At 60.5% G+C, this 11,996-nt stretch overlaps 6 protein-coding genes across 6 annotated transcripts; 3 read left to right on the top strand and 3 right to left on the bottom strand.

Annotated features, from left to right (window-relative positions):
- Positions 1–189: 189 nt before the first annotated feature.
- On the bottom strand, positions 190–2,529 carry CDEST_01235 (Putative pre-mRNA processing factor 4 (PRP4), PRP4-like superfamily, pre-mRNA-splicing factor 18). The gene is made up of 2 exons (XM_062917394.1): positions 1,615–2,529; positions 190–1,320 (listed from the first exon to the last, which is right to left on the bottom strand). Exons 1-2 carry the CDS (start codon positions 2,338–2,340, stop codon positions 997–999), a joined length of 1,050 nt encoding a protein of 349 aa, XP_062773445.1. The 5' UTR covers positions 2,341–2,529; the 3' UTR covers positions 190–996.
- Positions 2,530–2,709: 180 nt separating this feature from the next.
- Positions 2,710–4,057, top strand: CDEST_01234 (Putative Sin3 associated polypeptide p18). Its single transcript, XM_062917393.1, has 2 exons — positions 2,710–3,085; positions 3,141–4,057. The coding sequence occupies exons 1-2, from the start codon at positions 3,012–3,014 to the stop codon at positions 3,844–3,846; spliced, it is 780 nt and encodes a 259-aa protein (XP_062773444.1). The 5' UTR covers positions 2,710–3,011; the 3' UTR covers positions 3,847–4,057.
- On the bottom strand, positions 3,973–4,928 carry CDEST_01233 (uncharacterized protein). Its single transcript, XM_062917392.1, has 4 exons — positions 4,587–4,928; positions 4,493–4,537; positions 4,275–4,390; positions 3,973–4,188 (listed from the first exon to the last, which is right to left on the bottom strand). The coding sequence occupies exons 1-4, from the start codon at positions 4,801–4,803 to the stop codon at positions 4,135–4,137; spliced, it is 432 nt and encodes a 143-aa protein (XP_062773443.1). The 5' UTR covers positions 4,804–4,928; the 3' UTR covers positions 3,973–4,134.
- Positions 4,929–5,601: 673 nt separating this feature from the next.
- Positions 5,602–6,791, top strand: CDEST_01232 (Putative glutathione S-transferase, Thioredoxin-like superfamily, glutathione transferase family). Its single transcript, XM_062917391.1, has 3 exons — positions 5,602–5,787; positions 5,842–6,227; positions 6,311–6,791. Exons 1-3 carry the CDS (start codon positions 5,750–5,752, stop codon positions 6,691–6,693), a joined length of 807 nt encoding a protein of 268 aa, XP_062773442.1. The 5' UTR covers positions 5,602–5,749; the 3' UTR covers positions 6,694–6,791.
- Positions 6,792–6,827: 36 nt separating this feature from the next.
- On the top strand, positions 6,828–9,691 carry CDEST_01231 (Putative tetratricopeptide-like helical domain superfamily). The gene has a single exon (XM_062917390.1). It carries the CDS (start codon positions 7,104–7,106, stop codon positions 9,591–9,593), a length of 2,490 nt encoding a protein of 829 aa, XP_062773441.1. The 5' UTR covers positions 6,828–7,103; the 3' UTR covers positions 9,594–9,691.
- Positions 9,692–9,920: 229 nt separating this feature from the next.
- Positions 9,921–11,786, bottom strand: CDEST_01230 (Putative peptidase M14, carboxypeptidase A). The gene is made up of 3 exons (XM_062917389.1): positions 10,967–11,786; positions 10,790–10,904; positions 9,921–10,733 (listed from the first exon to the last, which is right to left on the bottom strand). The coding sequence occupies exons 1-3, from the start codon at positions 11,534–11,536 to the stop codon at positions 10,114–10,116; spliced, it is 1,305 nt and encodes a 434-aa protein (XP_062773440.1). The 5' UTR covers positions 11,537–11,786; the 3' UTR covers positions 9,921–10,113.
- Positions 11,787–11,996: the final 210 nt, after the last annotated feature.

The following is an 11,996-nucleotide window of genomic DNA, read 5'->3' as shown; positions in this document are numbered from 1 at the left end:
AGCCATCTGTTTCTGTTCGTCGCCCGATCTGTGTCAATCCCGTGTTCCTTCGGGGGGCTGATGCAAAGTTAAGCTTACACATTCGATGACCCGATAGCGTCTCTTGCGACGTAAATTTCCTCGCACAGTGCGACCGGGTACTTGCAAGCGACATTGTGCAATTGGCACTTGAGGGTTTAAAAAAAGACGAGTGATTATTCGTTCATTCTCACCAGGTGGGCGTTACGGGGGGCGGGGGGACTCATGATCACACCGAAGCAACATTCCATCCGCCGCCCCCACCGCCCATATCAAGTAAGGGTGCAGAGGTGAGAGGTAACTTAGAAAACGGCACTACAGATGAGGGCCGGTGAGTCTACAAAATGGGGCAATCAGGGTGGAGCCACTGTGTGCTTCCTTGCGGAGGACGTCAGGGGTTCTGCGGAGCAGAGCGTGCTTCTGTCTCCAAGCAAACCCTGGAGAGAGAGAGAGAGGGGTGTATGCGTGAAGGCTGGACAACCACAACCATCACGCACGCCTCTGTACAGTATCCGCCCACCAGGTATTTTGCTTCCTAGCCTGCATCAGGCAGTCCGAAAATTCCCAGGGCAATCCCCCTGCTCTATGATTATTTTTTTGCGTGTGTTCTCCGGTCCACCGTCCCACACTAGTTGCAGCAGCCAGGTCCAGTCAGTTATCCGTTCCCCATAACGGCGCTTCGCTTTCCATTTCCTGCGGGATACCCGTCGCCATCGCTTGGACGTCGTCAGGGGCCACAATAACTCGGAAGGATAGTTGTGAGCGCGATATTACATGATGTTGGACTAAACAAACAATCGCCAGGTGTTAAGTAGTAAGGGGGGGGCGTGTAAGGGGGGGGCGGCGCGGCCTTCTTTCCCTTTTTCTTTCTCGCATGGCCCCCGCCCACCCTCAGTTTCCATCCCGACTCGCGATCCGGGACACGCCCGGGTGTCTCGGGGAGAAAGATAAGAAAAGGATGCTCAACAGAACGTGTCATCATCCCATGAGCTGCCGCACGTCGGTGGGCGGCCAGCGGACCTGTGCAAAGGTGAGGAGGCGCTTGATGCTCTGCAGGTACTTGCGCGTGACCTCGTCGCCCATGACGTGCCCGCGCTCGCCGTTGTGCAGCTTCTCGCGGGCGCTGCGCTCGTGGATACCGACCATGGTGACGCCGATGGGCCAGGCGGCCTTGCCGATCGAGAGGCGGAGGTAGCCGTCGTTGGCGTCGACGTAGCGGCGCTCCTGCGCGGCCTTGACGATCTCGATGATGGGCGCGAGGAGGTCATCGTCGAGGTCGTACTTTTCGAACTTGCGGAACAGCTAGAACGCGTCAGCCGGTGGGGTTTTTGAAGAAACAGAGAGAGAGAGACAGAGAGAGAGAGAGAGAGAGAGAGAGAGAGAGAGAGAGAGAGAGAGAGAGAGAGAGAGAGAGAGAGAGAGAGAGAGAGAGAGAGAGAGAGAGAGAGAGAGAGAGAGAGAGAGAGAGAGAGAGAGAGAGAGAGAGAGAGGGAGAGAGAGAGAGAGGGAGTGTGTGTGTGTGTGTGTGTGTATGCGTGTTCGCGTGAGTGAGTGAGTGAGTGAGTGAGTCAGTGCCCATGAAGACAACAAACATACCGGCTTGAGGTTCTCGCGGCTCTGCACCATGGCGCTGTAGGCCGTCTTGCTCGCGGTCGTGTCGCGCCGCTCCTGCTCCATGGCCCTCTCGTACTCGGTCAGGACCATGGTGAAGTAGGACGCCAGCTGCCTGAACAGCCACCTCCGCCCCTCCTTGTCCTTGGGCACCGCGCCGTCGACCTTCATGTCCTTCTCCTCGACCAGCTGCAACGTCGTCGGGATGGGGCCCTTTGTGACCACCGTCGTGAGCCGTCGGTACCGCCTCAGCCTCGCCACGTGTCCCTCGCCAAAGAGCGTCGCTGGCTCGCCCAGCGCGCGCAGCCTGCCGGCGAGCTCCCCGTCCGGCACGTCCTCCATGCCGTCCTCGACCTCGGCGACGTCTTCGCTACTGGCCTTGACGAGCTCCGGCAGGCCCAGCCGCTTGCGCCGGACGCGCTCCTCCTCTGCCTCCTTCTCCTCGCGCCGCCGCCGTGATTCCTCGGCGAGCTTCTGCCGCTTCTCCTCGCGGACCTTCTTCTCGGCCGCCTCGTCCTCCTCGCGCTTGCGTTTCGACGCGGCCTTGGCCTCCCGCTCGGCCTCGATGCGCGCTTGTTCGGCGAGGTACTCTTCCCTGCGCTTCGCCTCGACGTCGGCGCGCTTGAGGTATTTGGACGAGGCAGAGGATGAGGCCGGTGTCGCCTCCTTGGACTTGTCCAGCTCCTTGGACATGAGCGCCGCGAAATCCATCTTGGCGGGCGGGCGGGCGGTCGGTCGGTCGGTCGGTCAGTCGATGTACTCACTGTCGAAAGGTCTGGGTGCGGTGTTGAGTCGGGTGGGTCCGTCGGGTCGCGTGTGTGTGTGTGTATCGCCAGAGTTGCGTCGTCGTAGTCCTCCAACTCCCGTCCCTGTCGATGAGATGTCGTCGAACAAAAGCGGGAGAAAATCGGGTAAGGCGTATCGATTGAAAAGCTTACTTTTTTAACAACCGTCCTTTCTGTTTCCCCCACACCTCTCTGCGCGCCTGTGTGGTGGACGATCCATGCATGGAAGCTTTGGGAGATCGCGCTTAACTTGCACAGCCTCACTCGCCTACCACCTTGACTCCAGTCGGGGACGCACGCACGCCCGCCCGCACACCACACACACACACACACGCACGCCCGCACGCACTCGCAATACTAGTTCCCGCACTCCCTCCGGTTTGCCTGGCTCTTTCCTTACCCCTTGGGGGCCTAAAACGGGTGTTTGTACCTGTTCGTCACTAGGGGACCTGGAGCTTGTCATTTTCGAGCTTGTTCTGACCACTGCTCCACCAGCTCTATACGTACTCTTCAACGTCCTCTCTCTCGTAACGCTTCGCAACGCTTCGCAACCCCTCACCATACCTTGGATGAATCGACGGCACCATTTGTTCTATAATGGCGTCGGTCAAGCGGGACGAGACTACGCCGTTCCTTCTCCAGGTTTTCTACAAAACCGGTTCATTTCACAGGTATTGTGTAGTTGTCCGCCCCCCGCCAGGATGTAGGCCGCTGACGACGATGTAGAACAGATGAGTTCGCCTCAAGAAGCCTGCCGCCCGCACTGTCTGTCTACACCTGGTCCGACTGCACCCTGGCCGAGCTCGCGGGGCAGATCGTCGCCAATGACCCGTCGCTGCTGCCGAGTCCATCCGTGGGCTCACGGCTGGCTTTCCGCCTGATCTACCCCGATACCCGACACACTGCCGCGCCATCCAGCACACACCACACGCAGATACCGGCCCCCCGATTCATGGTTAAGGACCTCGGGAGCGTCGTGTTAGGCGACGGTGCCGCAGCTGCCATCCCCGCCGCCGCCGCCGCCGGGGAGGAGGGGGCAGGAGACATCCGCATGGCCGAAAGCACGGCGACAGTGGCCGACGACACGGCCAAGGACAAGACACTCGGCGACGCCAAGTTTGTGGTGGGAGACTACATCTCGTGCGCTATTCTGCCGCCGCTGCCTGACGGCTCGGTGGCCCCGGCGCTCACGGCCAGGAACGACAGGACTGCAGGGCCGTTCAGTGCAAGGGGCGGGCTGGGCGGGCTTGCTCCGCAGGGGCCGCGTCGGGACGCTGCGTTTGGCGGGAGACAGGCGCGCGACAGAGACCGACGGCGCCCCGGGTTCGGAAACGACGCGTTCCCCGAAGGAGAGTGGAGGAGGGGCGAGAGGCTGCCGGAGGATCCTCCCGACAGGTCTTGGGGCAGAGGACGTAGACAGGACAGATGGTGACCGGTTTTCGAAAGTGTGTGTTGGGTGGTTGGACTGCAGCATGGGTTCGGAGTTTGGCACGGCGTCAAGGCTCGTCCGGGGAGGAAAATACCAGGCATCATTCACGGCCATTCAAAGGCGTATGGGGAGTTTTTTCAGAGTCACTGGCATTGCGTTGGGGGGATTCCTTCCAAGTTCACAGACTGCAACAAGAGAAGATTCGGCTCATTCCCCGTCCCGTTCTCGTGCACCATGCCCGCGCCCCTGGGCTTATTTACAACCGTCCGTCCTCTCGACATCTTGCTCCCTCTACCGCTCGTAGACGAGGTCGCCCTTGCGCTTCGCGCGGAGGTCCCAGAGGCCCTGCATCAGTCAGTATCAGCGGTCGAGGCATCCTGGACTTTCGTTCCTCAGTCCAACGAGGGTTGCGGGGATGATGGGCGGCTCACATCAGTCTTGTAGCCAATGTAACCAACAATGACCGGCACGACGACGGCGTACATGAGGGTCACGCGGGCTGTTCTCGGGGTCCAGCGGAAGAAGATGTGTCTGTTGCTCTGCATGTCTGTTCGGCGCTCGCGTGGTCAGCACTGCAATCCTCTCGAGGCCCAGTCCATCGATTGGTGGAATGTATTCGCTCTCGAGGTTTCGGGAGGGTTCTACGTACGTCCCAGCTTGACCAAGGCCGGGTCAAGGGCCAGCTCTGGTTCGCCTGGTTAGCACATGTCTCGCGTTCGACGTCCGGGGCCAATTGAGCTCACTGTGGTGGTGGCCCGCCATCTTGAGTTGGTTTCGGGGCGTGCTCGGGGGGCGTTCGAAGTAGTTGGGTCGGTCGGACGACGTGGTTCGCGGGGTTTCGAGGGGCAATCGGTGTCGCTCGTCGAGATGCGGCTCGATTCTCCGTGATGGCACAGTGAATCGCGAGCCTTGGAGTTGATTGATTAGGTAACAGTGCTGCGTGCCTTGATGGCGAGGCATCAGCCAATCAAACGACTCGCATTAGCCAGGGACAGACGCACTGCACTGTCCACAGTGAGGACTCATAGGGGGACTGCACAGTTGCAATTACTGCTTCAAACACACTGTACGATGGGGCCATCGCTTCGTCGGTTGATGCTATGCACTACTTGTTATCTCAATTCGATTCGTTTACATAAGCAACATTCAGTCAACGTGCCAGAGTGGTTAATGGGCTGCCCTGCTATTGAGTCTCGAGTGATCCTGACAATCAGCGTAGGCAGTGGCTTCGGTCGCGCAAGTTCGAATCTTGTCGTTGACGCTCACATCGTTTTTTGGTCTCGTTTCGTTGTTGAAAAATATTTCTTCGCTCCACGACCCAATTGGATTGGCTGGCTTTCGAGGCACGCCATGCAACCGGCGTACGCTGCTGTTGTTTCTGCGTTGCAGCTTGACGTTGCGTGCTCTGGCTGGCAAATGCATCCATCCTGCCGTGAACTCCTGGGAAACATCAGCCAAGCAAGCAAACGATCGCATTTCGAACAAGATGCACCACCCAGTAGTAGGTGGTACACATGTTGCCCGCTGATCCTGCCGACTGGGGAATGGATGGATGATTTGCATTTTCTGAGCATAGTCGGTCCTACTCCCATGGCGATGCCGAGGTATCGACGCCGAGGCAAGCCTAAATTGTGGAGACTCGTCCCGGTGAAAGTGCTGCTGTGACGGCACGGCAGGTCCAAGTGCTTTGCAACCAAACGTGAGGTCGGTGGGCCCGGGTGCTTTGCCATCCGAAGAGCTAGTGACGTATAAAATGAGTGACACAACCACGGCGAACCCCCGTGGCTCCATCACGAAGCATTGATTTGTGACAAGCTGTTGTTTAAACGTATCGCGGGGCTGACCATCTTCCAAGTCGTGACATCGTGAGAAGATCCCAAGAAATACACCACGAAACGTCGGCGCCATGACGTCCGAGCAGAAGCCCAAGGTCAAGCTCTACTGGTGAGCCGGCCCCGTAGCCTCCGTCACTAGTAGCCGCGCTCACAATCATCTCAGGCTTGAACAGTCCAGAGCACAGAACATCCTGTGGCTCCTCGAGGAGCTCAAGGTCGACTACGAGGTCGAGGTCTTCCATCGGAACAAGCAGACCCTCCTGGCGCCCCCCGAGCTCGCCAAGATCCATCCCTTGGGCAAGTCGCCCGTGATTGACATCTTCCCCACCGGCTCTGGCGAGTCCATCACGCTGGCCGAGAGCGGCTACATGACCCAGTACCTGTGCGAGCACTTTGGCCAGGACACCAACCTCATTCCCAAGAAGTGGAAGGATGGCCAGGAGGGAAAGCTGGGTGGCGAGACGGAGGGGTACTCGAGGTGCCAGTACCTCCTCCACTACGTCGAGGGAAGTCTGCTGCCTGTCCTGACTCTGTCTCTTGTCATTGGAGGTGAGCAACGTCCCCCCCCCCCCCCCCCCCCCCGCCTCCCTACCTTGTTCGTGTAGTCGGAACACGGTAGCTCACGCGTCCAGCCCTCAAATCCGACAACGTGCCCTTCTTTGTGCGCCCCATCACTTCGGTGGTCGCCAACAAGATCTTCAGCATGATGGTCTTCCCCAATGCCAAGAAGCACCTTGCCCTGATCGACCAGATGCTCGAGACGTCGCCCAACGGCGGCAAGTACCTCTGCGGCGAGCACCTGTCGGCCGCCGACATCCTCCTCAGCTTCGCCCTCATCGCGGCGGAGCCCCGTTTCGACACGCTGGGCAGCTGGCCCGGCGGTTCCGCCCGGGCAGCGCACCCGCGCGTGTTTGAGTACATTGACCGACTCAAGAAGGAGCCTGGATATGAGCGCTCGGCGCAGAAGATCCGAGAAATCGACGGCAAGTTTGAGGCCACCATCTCCAAGATGTAGGGTCTCGACGCGTGTTGATTGGGGTCGGGACGAGGGATGGGAGCGAAGGGGACATACATATATATACATATACCCACTGGACTAAATTGATGACTGCCATTTTCGCGTTTGAATCCTACGGATGGACTCTTCATAGCCTCGCGATCCCGTGAAGACGAATGCGACTTTCGTACCCGATCAGCTTGTTGTGCAATGGCGTGTCTCATGCTTTCATCTGCACACTGCTCATGCTGGTGAGGGGTGGCCCAAGCTTTTGTGACGGAGGTGGGCAGGGGTCTCGGGCCGCCAAATCGGCGTGCTGATCCCCCCGTTGCCGGTAACTTTTCCCACGGGGGGGGACGTTGGATTTTTTGCATCACCAAAACTACCGCCGCTCCCAAGACCTCAACACGCTCGCTCTACCAGACGCCATGCTGGCGTCGAGGACGGTATGCGCCCAGTGCCGTCCGAGGCTTCTGCCCAGCGCAGCGACCCTCGGAACGATCCGACCGAGTTCGACCGCGAGCTTTCCAGCCGCCGCCGCCGCCGCCGCCACCACCACCGCGACCGCGAACCCCGCGAGACCGACGGCCCAGCCTCGGCACGTCAGGCCATATAACATACCGCCGAAACGCAGCGCCGACGGCGACCAGAGCGCGAGGCAGAGGGCGCTGGACCTCTTCGAAGAGACCATCAGCAGCGAACCGCGGGCGTCGCCGGTGACGAGCCAAGATGTCAACCAGCTCTACCGGCTCGCCGACGAACTCGACACGATCACGCAGAACAAGAAGGGGCTGCCCGAGGCGGAGGTTGCAGTAAAAACATACGAGCTGATATCGACGAGAATTCTTCCGGCATTACGGGCTTCGGGCTCCCCGTTGCCAACGGTTGTCAAGACGAAAGCAACCCTGGCCGTACACCAGATCGCGAATGTCAAGTTTTCGAATATCGACAATGCGGACCTGCCCAGCACTGCCGGAATCTGCAAGGTCTACGCCGACCTGGGCAACTTGAGAGTGGTGAAGAGATTGGAGCTCATAAACAGCCTCCTGCGGGCAATAGTGTCGTCCCCGTCCGGGTCGGGGACCCGGTGCGTCGAGGAACGGCTGCTGGACGATCTTGTGGAATGCTGGAAACACTTTTCGGGCATGAGGCGCGCCAACAGCGGCTTGGCCTCGGAGGCAAAGTTCTGGCTCACCACCAGGCCCGACATGCGAGGGGTCGAGCAGCCCGTCAGGCTCTTCCGCGCCCTGTTCCCCTTGTTTGCAATCAACGAGCTGCGGGGCAGCGGCGCCGCCCTCGTGACCACGTTCGTCCTGCTCTCCGAGTCCAGGCACATGCTGACCAGGGCGAAGGAGGAGGCGCAGCCGCTGCTGGAAGCATTGGACCCCATCGTGAAGCGATTCGACCAGGAGATGCTGCGTCAGATGTTTGAGGGCTACCCCGAACTGTGGAGCCACGTCCAGCCCAGGGCAGACTGGCGGGTGACGCGAATGACACACGAGGCCTGGAAAGAGCCGGGCACGCCTCCCGTCGAGAGCAGCCCGAACCGTGCCCGGTCGCCGGGGCTCTTCTCGTATGCTCAGTGGCACAAGCGGTTCGACGTGGCATTCCGTTCGAACGACCACGCGGCGGCGCAGCAGGCCTGGAGGGACCTCATCGATCCTGCGAACGACGCCCACCGCGCCCAGAGACTGCGCGACTCCCCCGAGCTGCTCGACTACATCCTGTTCCTCACCTGCAGCAAATGGGCCGTGGACGCCGAGGGCTTCTCCAAGATGACTGCCAACGTGTTGGCGTACATGAGGGAGGTGGAGTCCGCACCGACGATCAGGACCTACACGTCGATGATGAAGGGCTGGAAGCAAGCCAGGCGGCTGGACCCGATCGAGAAGCTGTGGGCCTCCATCACGGCGTCGGGGGTGAGGCTGGACGAGCACATCTGGACGACCAGGATAGCGGCGCTTGGCCATCTGAGCCACGAAAAGGCGGGGCTGGCGGCGTTGAAGGAGATGGAGACGGTGTGGAACACGGCCGTGAAGAAGGGCACTCAGAGCACCGCGGTCGAACCCGGGATCGCGAGTGTGAACGCGGCCATCTCCGGGCTGCTCAAGCAGGACCGCATGGAGGTGATCCGCGCGGTGCTGGCGTGGGCGATAGAGAGGGGCATCGAGCCCAACATCTTCACGTACAACATGCTCCTGGCGCGGATGCTCAAGAAGGGCGCCTCCGACGAGGCGGACAGGATCCTCTCCAGCATGCGGAGCGCAGGCTTGGCCCCCGACGCCGCCACCTTCACAATCATCCTCGAGGCGGCCCTCGAGGATCTGCCCGACCAGACGCCCGCGGAGCAGCGGGAGACCATCGACAAGGTCTTCTCGGAGATGGCCGCCTGCGGCATCGAGCCCAACCAGGAGGCGTTCGCCAAGATGCTCCACGTCCTCGTCAAGGCCGGCGACGCCGCGGAGCACTCGGTGGCCGCCGTTCTCGCCCAGCTGCGCAGCACCGGCATGCAGCCGTCGACCGAGATCTGCACGATCCTGGTCGAGTACTACGCCAACCGCGAGCGGCCGGACCTCGACTCCCTCCGCGCCCTCGTCGCCGACCGCCGGTCCCGCACGCGCGCCCTGACGGACCGCGTCTTCTGGGAGAGCGTCATCAAGCACTACCACCGCGCCGGCGACCTGGACAGCGCGCTGGAGATCGTGTACGATCTGGACGACTGGGGTATCTGGCCTGCGCTCCCGCTGCTGGAGCCCCTGTTGCGGGAGCTGATCCGGAGGCAGGACTGGGACGGCGCCAAGATGTTGGTCGACACGGTTCGCAAGCAGGCCCGACCCCAGGCGGCGGCGGGGAACAAGGGCGGACGATACTGGAGCCACGGGTTCTGGGCTGCCGCCAAGGATTACGAGCTGTTTTGATACCTAGGGTGTGGGATGGCCCACGGGAGGCCGGGCGCCCGCCTCTGTACAATTAAGTAGATAAACGTAGATGTGTATAACAGAACAAACCGTCAAACAAAATCACTTGCTTCGCATTGAGCTCGCGATGGTCCGAGAACGACGCCCAGGGGCCGAAGAACTTGGGTTCATTCGCAAAGCAGGTTTCAATGGGCCAGAGCAGCGTCTTCAGGCCTGACACAATGTCAATCAATGGATACACTTGCAAGTGACTATGATTTGTATGTACACTGCCCGCTGCTTTATGTGGTTAGCTATCTACTGACGACCCGGAGCCCCCCCCCCCCCCCTTGTCTGTTCTTGTATCCTGCTCGTCGAGCTGAGTGAGATCTTGGACAACTCGCCGGTTTCCTCATTTCGATTACGACACACAAGGAATTTCCCAAGAGACCCCCGAGCTAGAGCCTAAATCTGACATGCCTCCATGCTAACCGAGTCCACACTCGAAAACGCCAGAGGCTCAACACATCGTGCCACCCCCTTAACCGACCACGCCGAGGACGTACTTAATGCCCTCCCAGTGCTCCTTGCCCGTCGGCAGGATGAACTCGGGCGGCAAGATGAACCCAGACCCGCCCGACCCGCTCTTGGGCCTCAGTTCGACACTCCACGAGTACGTCGCGTTGAGCGCGCCGTGGTGGAAGTCCCTCGCGGACCCGGTCGAGTTGTACAGGACCTCGCACGAGGGGCCGACCTGGTACTCCTCCCCGCTCGTCGCCTTGATGGCGGCCGCATACCCGGCGCCGACGTCGCGCTGCGCCTGCAGGTTCTCGGGCAGGACCTCGGGCTCGCACGAGAAGCCCCAGGGGAGCAGGATGAGCTGCGAGTAGCTGTGCCAGTCGATGAAGAGGCGGATGCCGCCGGGCTTGGCGGCCAGCTCGCGGGAGAGGGCCGAGAGGGCAATGTTCTCGGGCGTGTCGCCGGGGCACCGGCCGCGGAAGATCTCGTCGCAGGGGTTGGTGGAAACGATGCCGCCCACGACGGGGTAGTCCCACTCGTAGTTCCAGTTGCGGTTGCCGTCGGTGCCGACGCACGTCGTGTTGGAGCGCGGCTGGCGGTTCTTGCGCCAGAGCCGATCCGTGGTCTGGCTGTACACAAAGCCTGGCGGGTTGGTCAGGAAAAAGCGTCCGGCATGTGGCCCGCGTTGTACAACTTACCGTCGGGGTTGTGGAAGGGCACAATGTAAAAGTCGTAGGCGTCGAAGAAGGCCGTGACGTTCTGGTCTCCGGATTTGTATCCGTCGATGAGCTGGTAGGTCAGGTACTCGACGGTCTGCGGGTCTGTGTCAGCAAACTCCCCCCTTTTCGTCTCCCGAGTATTCGAGACAGACGCACCAGCGTCGTGATCCATTCTCTGGCGTGGACGGTGCCGTGCCATAGGACGATGGGCTTGACCCCCGTGTCTTCGCCGCCCCAAAGACGGAGCCCAAAGATATTGCGGCCCTCGTACGACGACCCAATGTCCAGCCACTCCGAGTTGTCCGGGAATGCGGCGTGGAGGTCCTTCCAGTACTGGACGTGGTCGTCGTAGGCGTGATACGAGTCAAACCAGCTCAACGAGGGCAGCTCGCCGCGCTTGGTCAGGAACGGGGGCTTCTCGGCCGTGGCCTCAGCTTTGATCAGCCTGCCGAGGTCCTCGTCCAAGAGCTGCTTGTCGAGGTCCAGCGACTTGAAGGTATCGATCTCATGGGGAGGGACCGCCACCTCAACGAAGCCGTTTTGGTCAATGGTCGGGAACGAGCTCAATCGCGAAAGATCTCTCGGCGCGTTGGCTGTCGACACACGGTACACCTGGTAGCCGTCATAGCTGACCTTGTCATCACGCGGTGCCCTATCACCACCCGGCCGCAGAGCAGATACGGCAACAAGCGGGGCGAGGACGAGGGCAACGGTAAGCTTCATCATGGCCGGCTTTATTCTTTCAGTGCTTTGGAGTCGTGGAACACCCCCTTGATCGAGTTCATTGGCAGCCGACACGGCATGCTTTTATACACATCCCATCAGCGCATATGGATGCATTCCCGAGGCCGGGCAAACTCAGCCGAGCAAAAGGTGAGGGGTCAGCGGTTGATAAACATGCACGCCAAGACTGAGATGCTTGGATGACGCCCACGAAAACGACGAGCCAGCGTAGCATTCGAGGATTTGTCCTGGGGAGCTGCCTTGTGATGCGGTGAAGCCGTCTAGCGAGGTCAATCGCGATGTTGTACGGGCATGCGGAGCTACTCCCAGAAGAGTAGGTGCAAAGGCGAGGTCGGTAAGCTGTTCAACTCCGTTCTCCCTCTCCCCTGTAACCATGCTGTCTTCGCTGCGAGGGTAGCCGGGACTATGCGAGGCAGACAATCTTGTTCGTTGACTGGGTTGA

The sequence above is a fragment of the Colletotrichum destructivum genome, chromosome 1 (assembly GCF_034447905.1).
Source record: "Colletotrichum destructivum chromosome 1, complete sequence".
Classification (NCBI taxonomy): Eukaryota; Fungi; Ascomycota; class Sordariomycetes; order Glomerellales; family Glomerellaceae; genus Colletotrichum; species Colletotrichum destructivum.
This window is presented reverse-complemented; position numbering and strand designations above follow the sequence as displayed.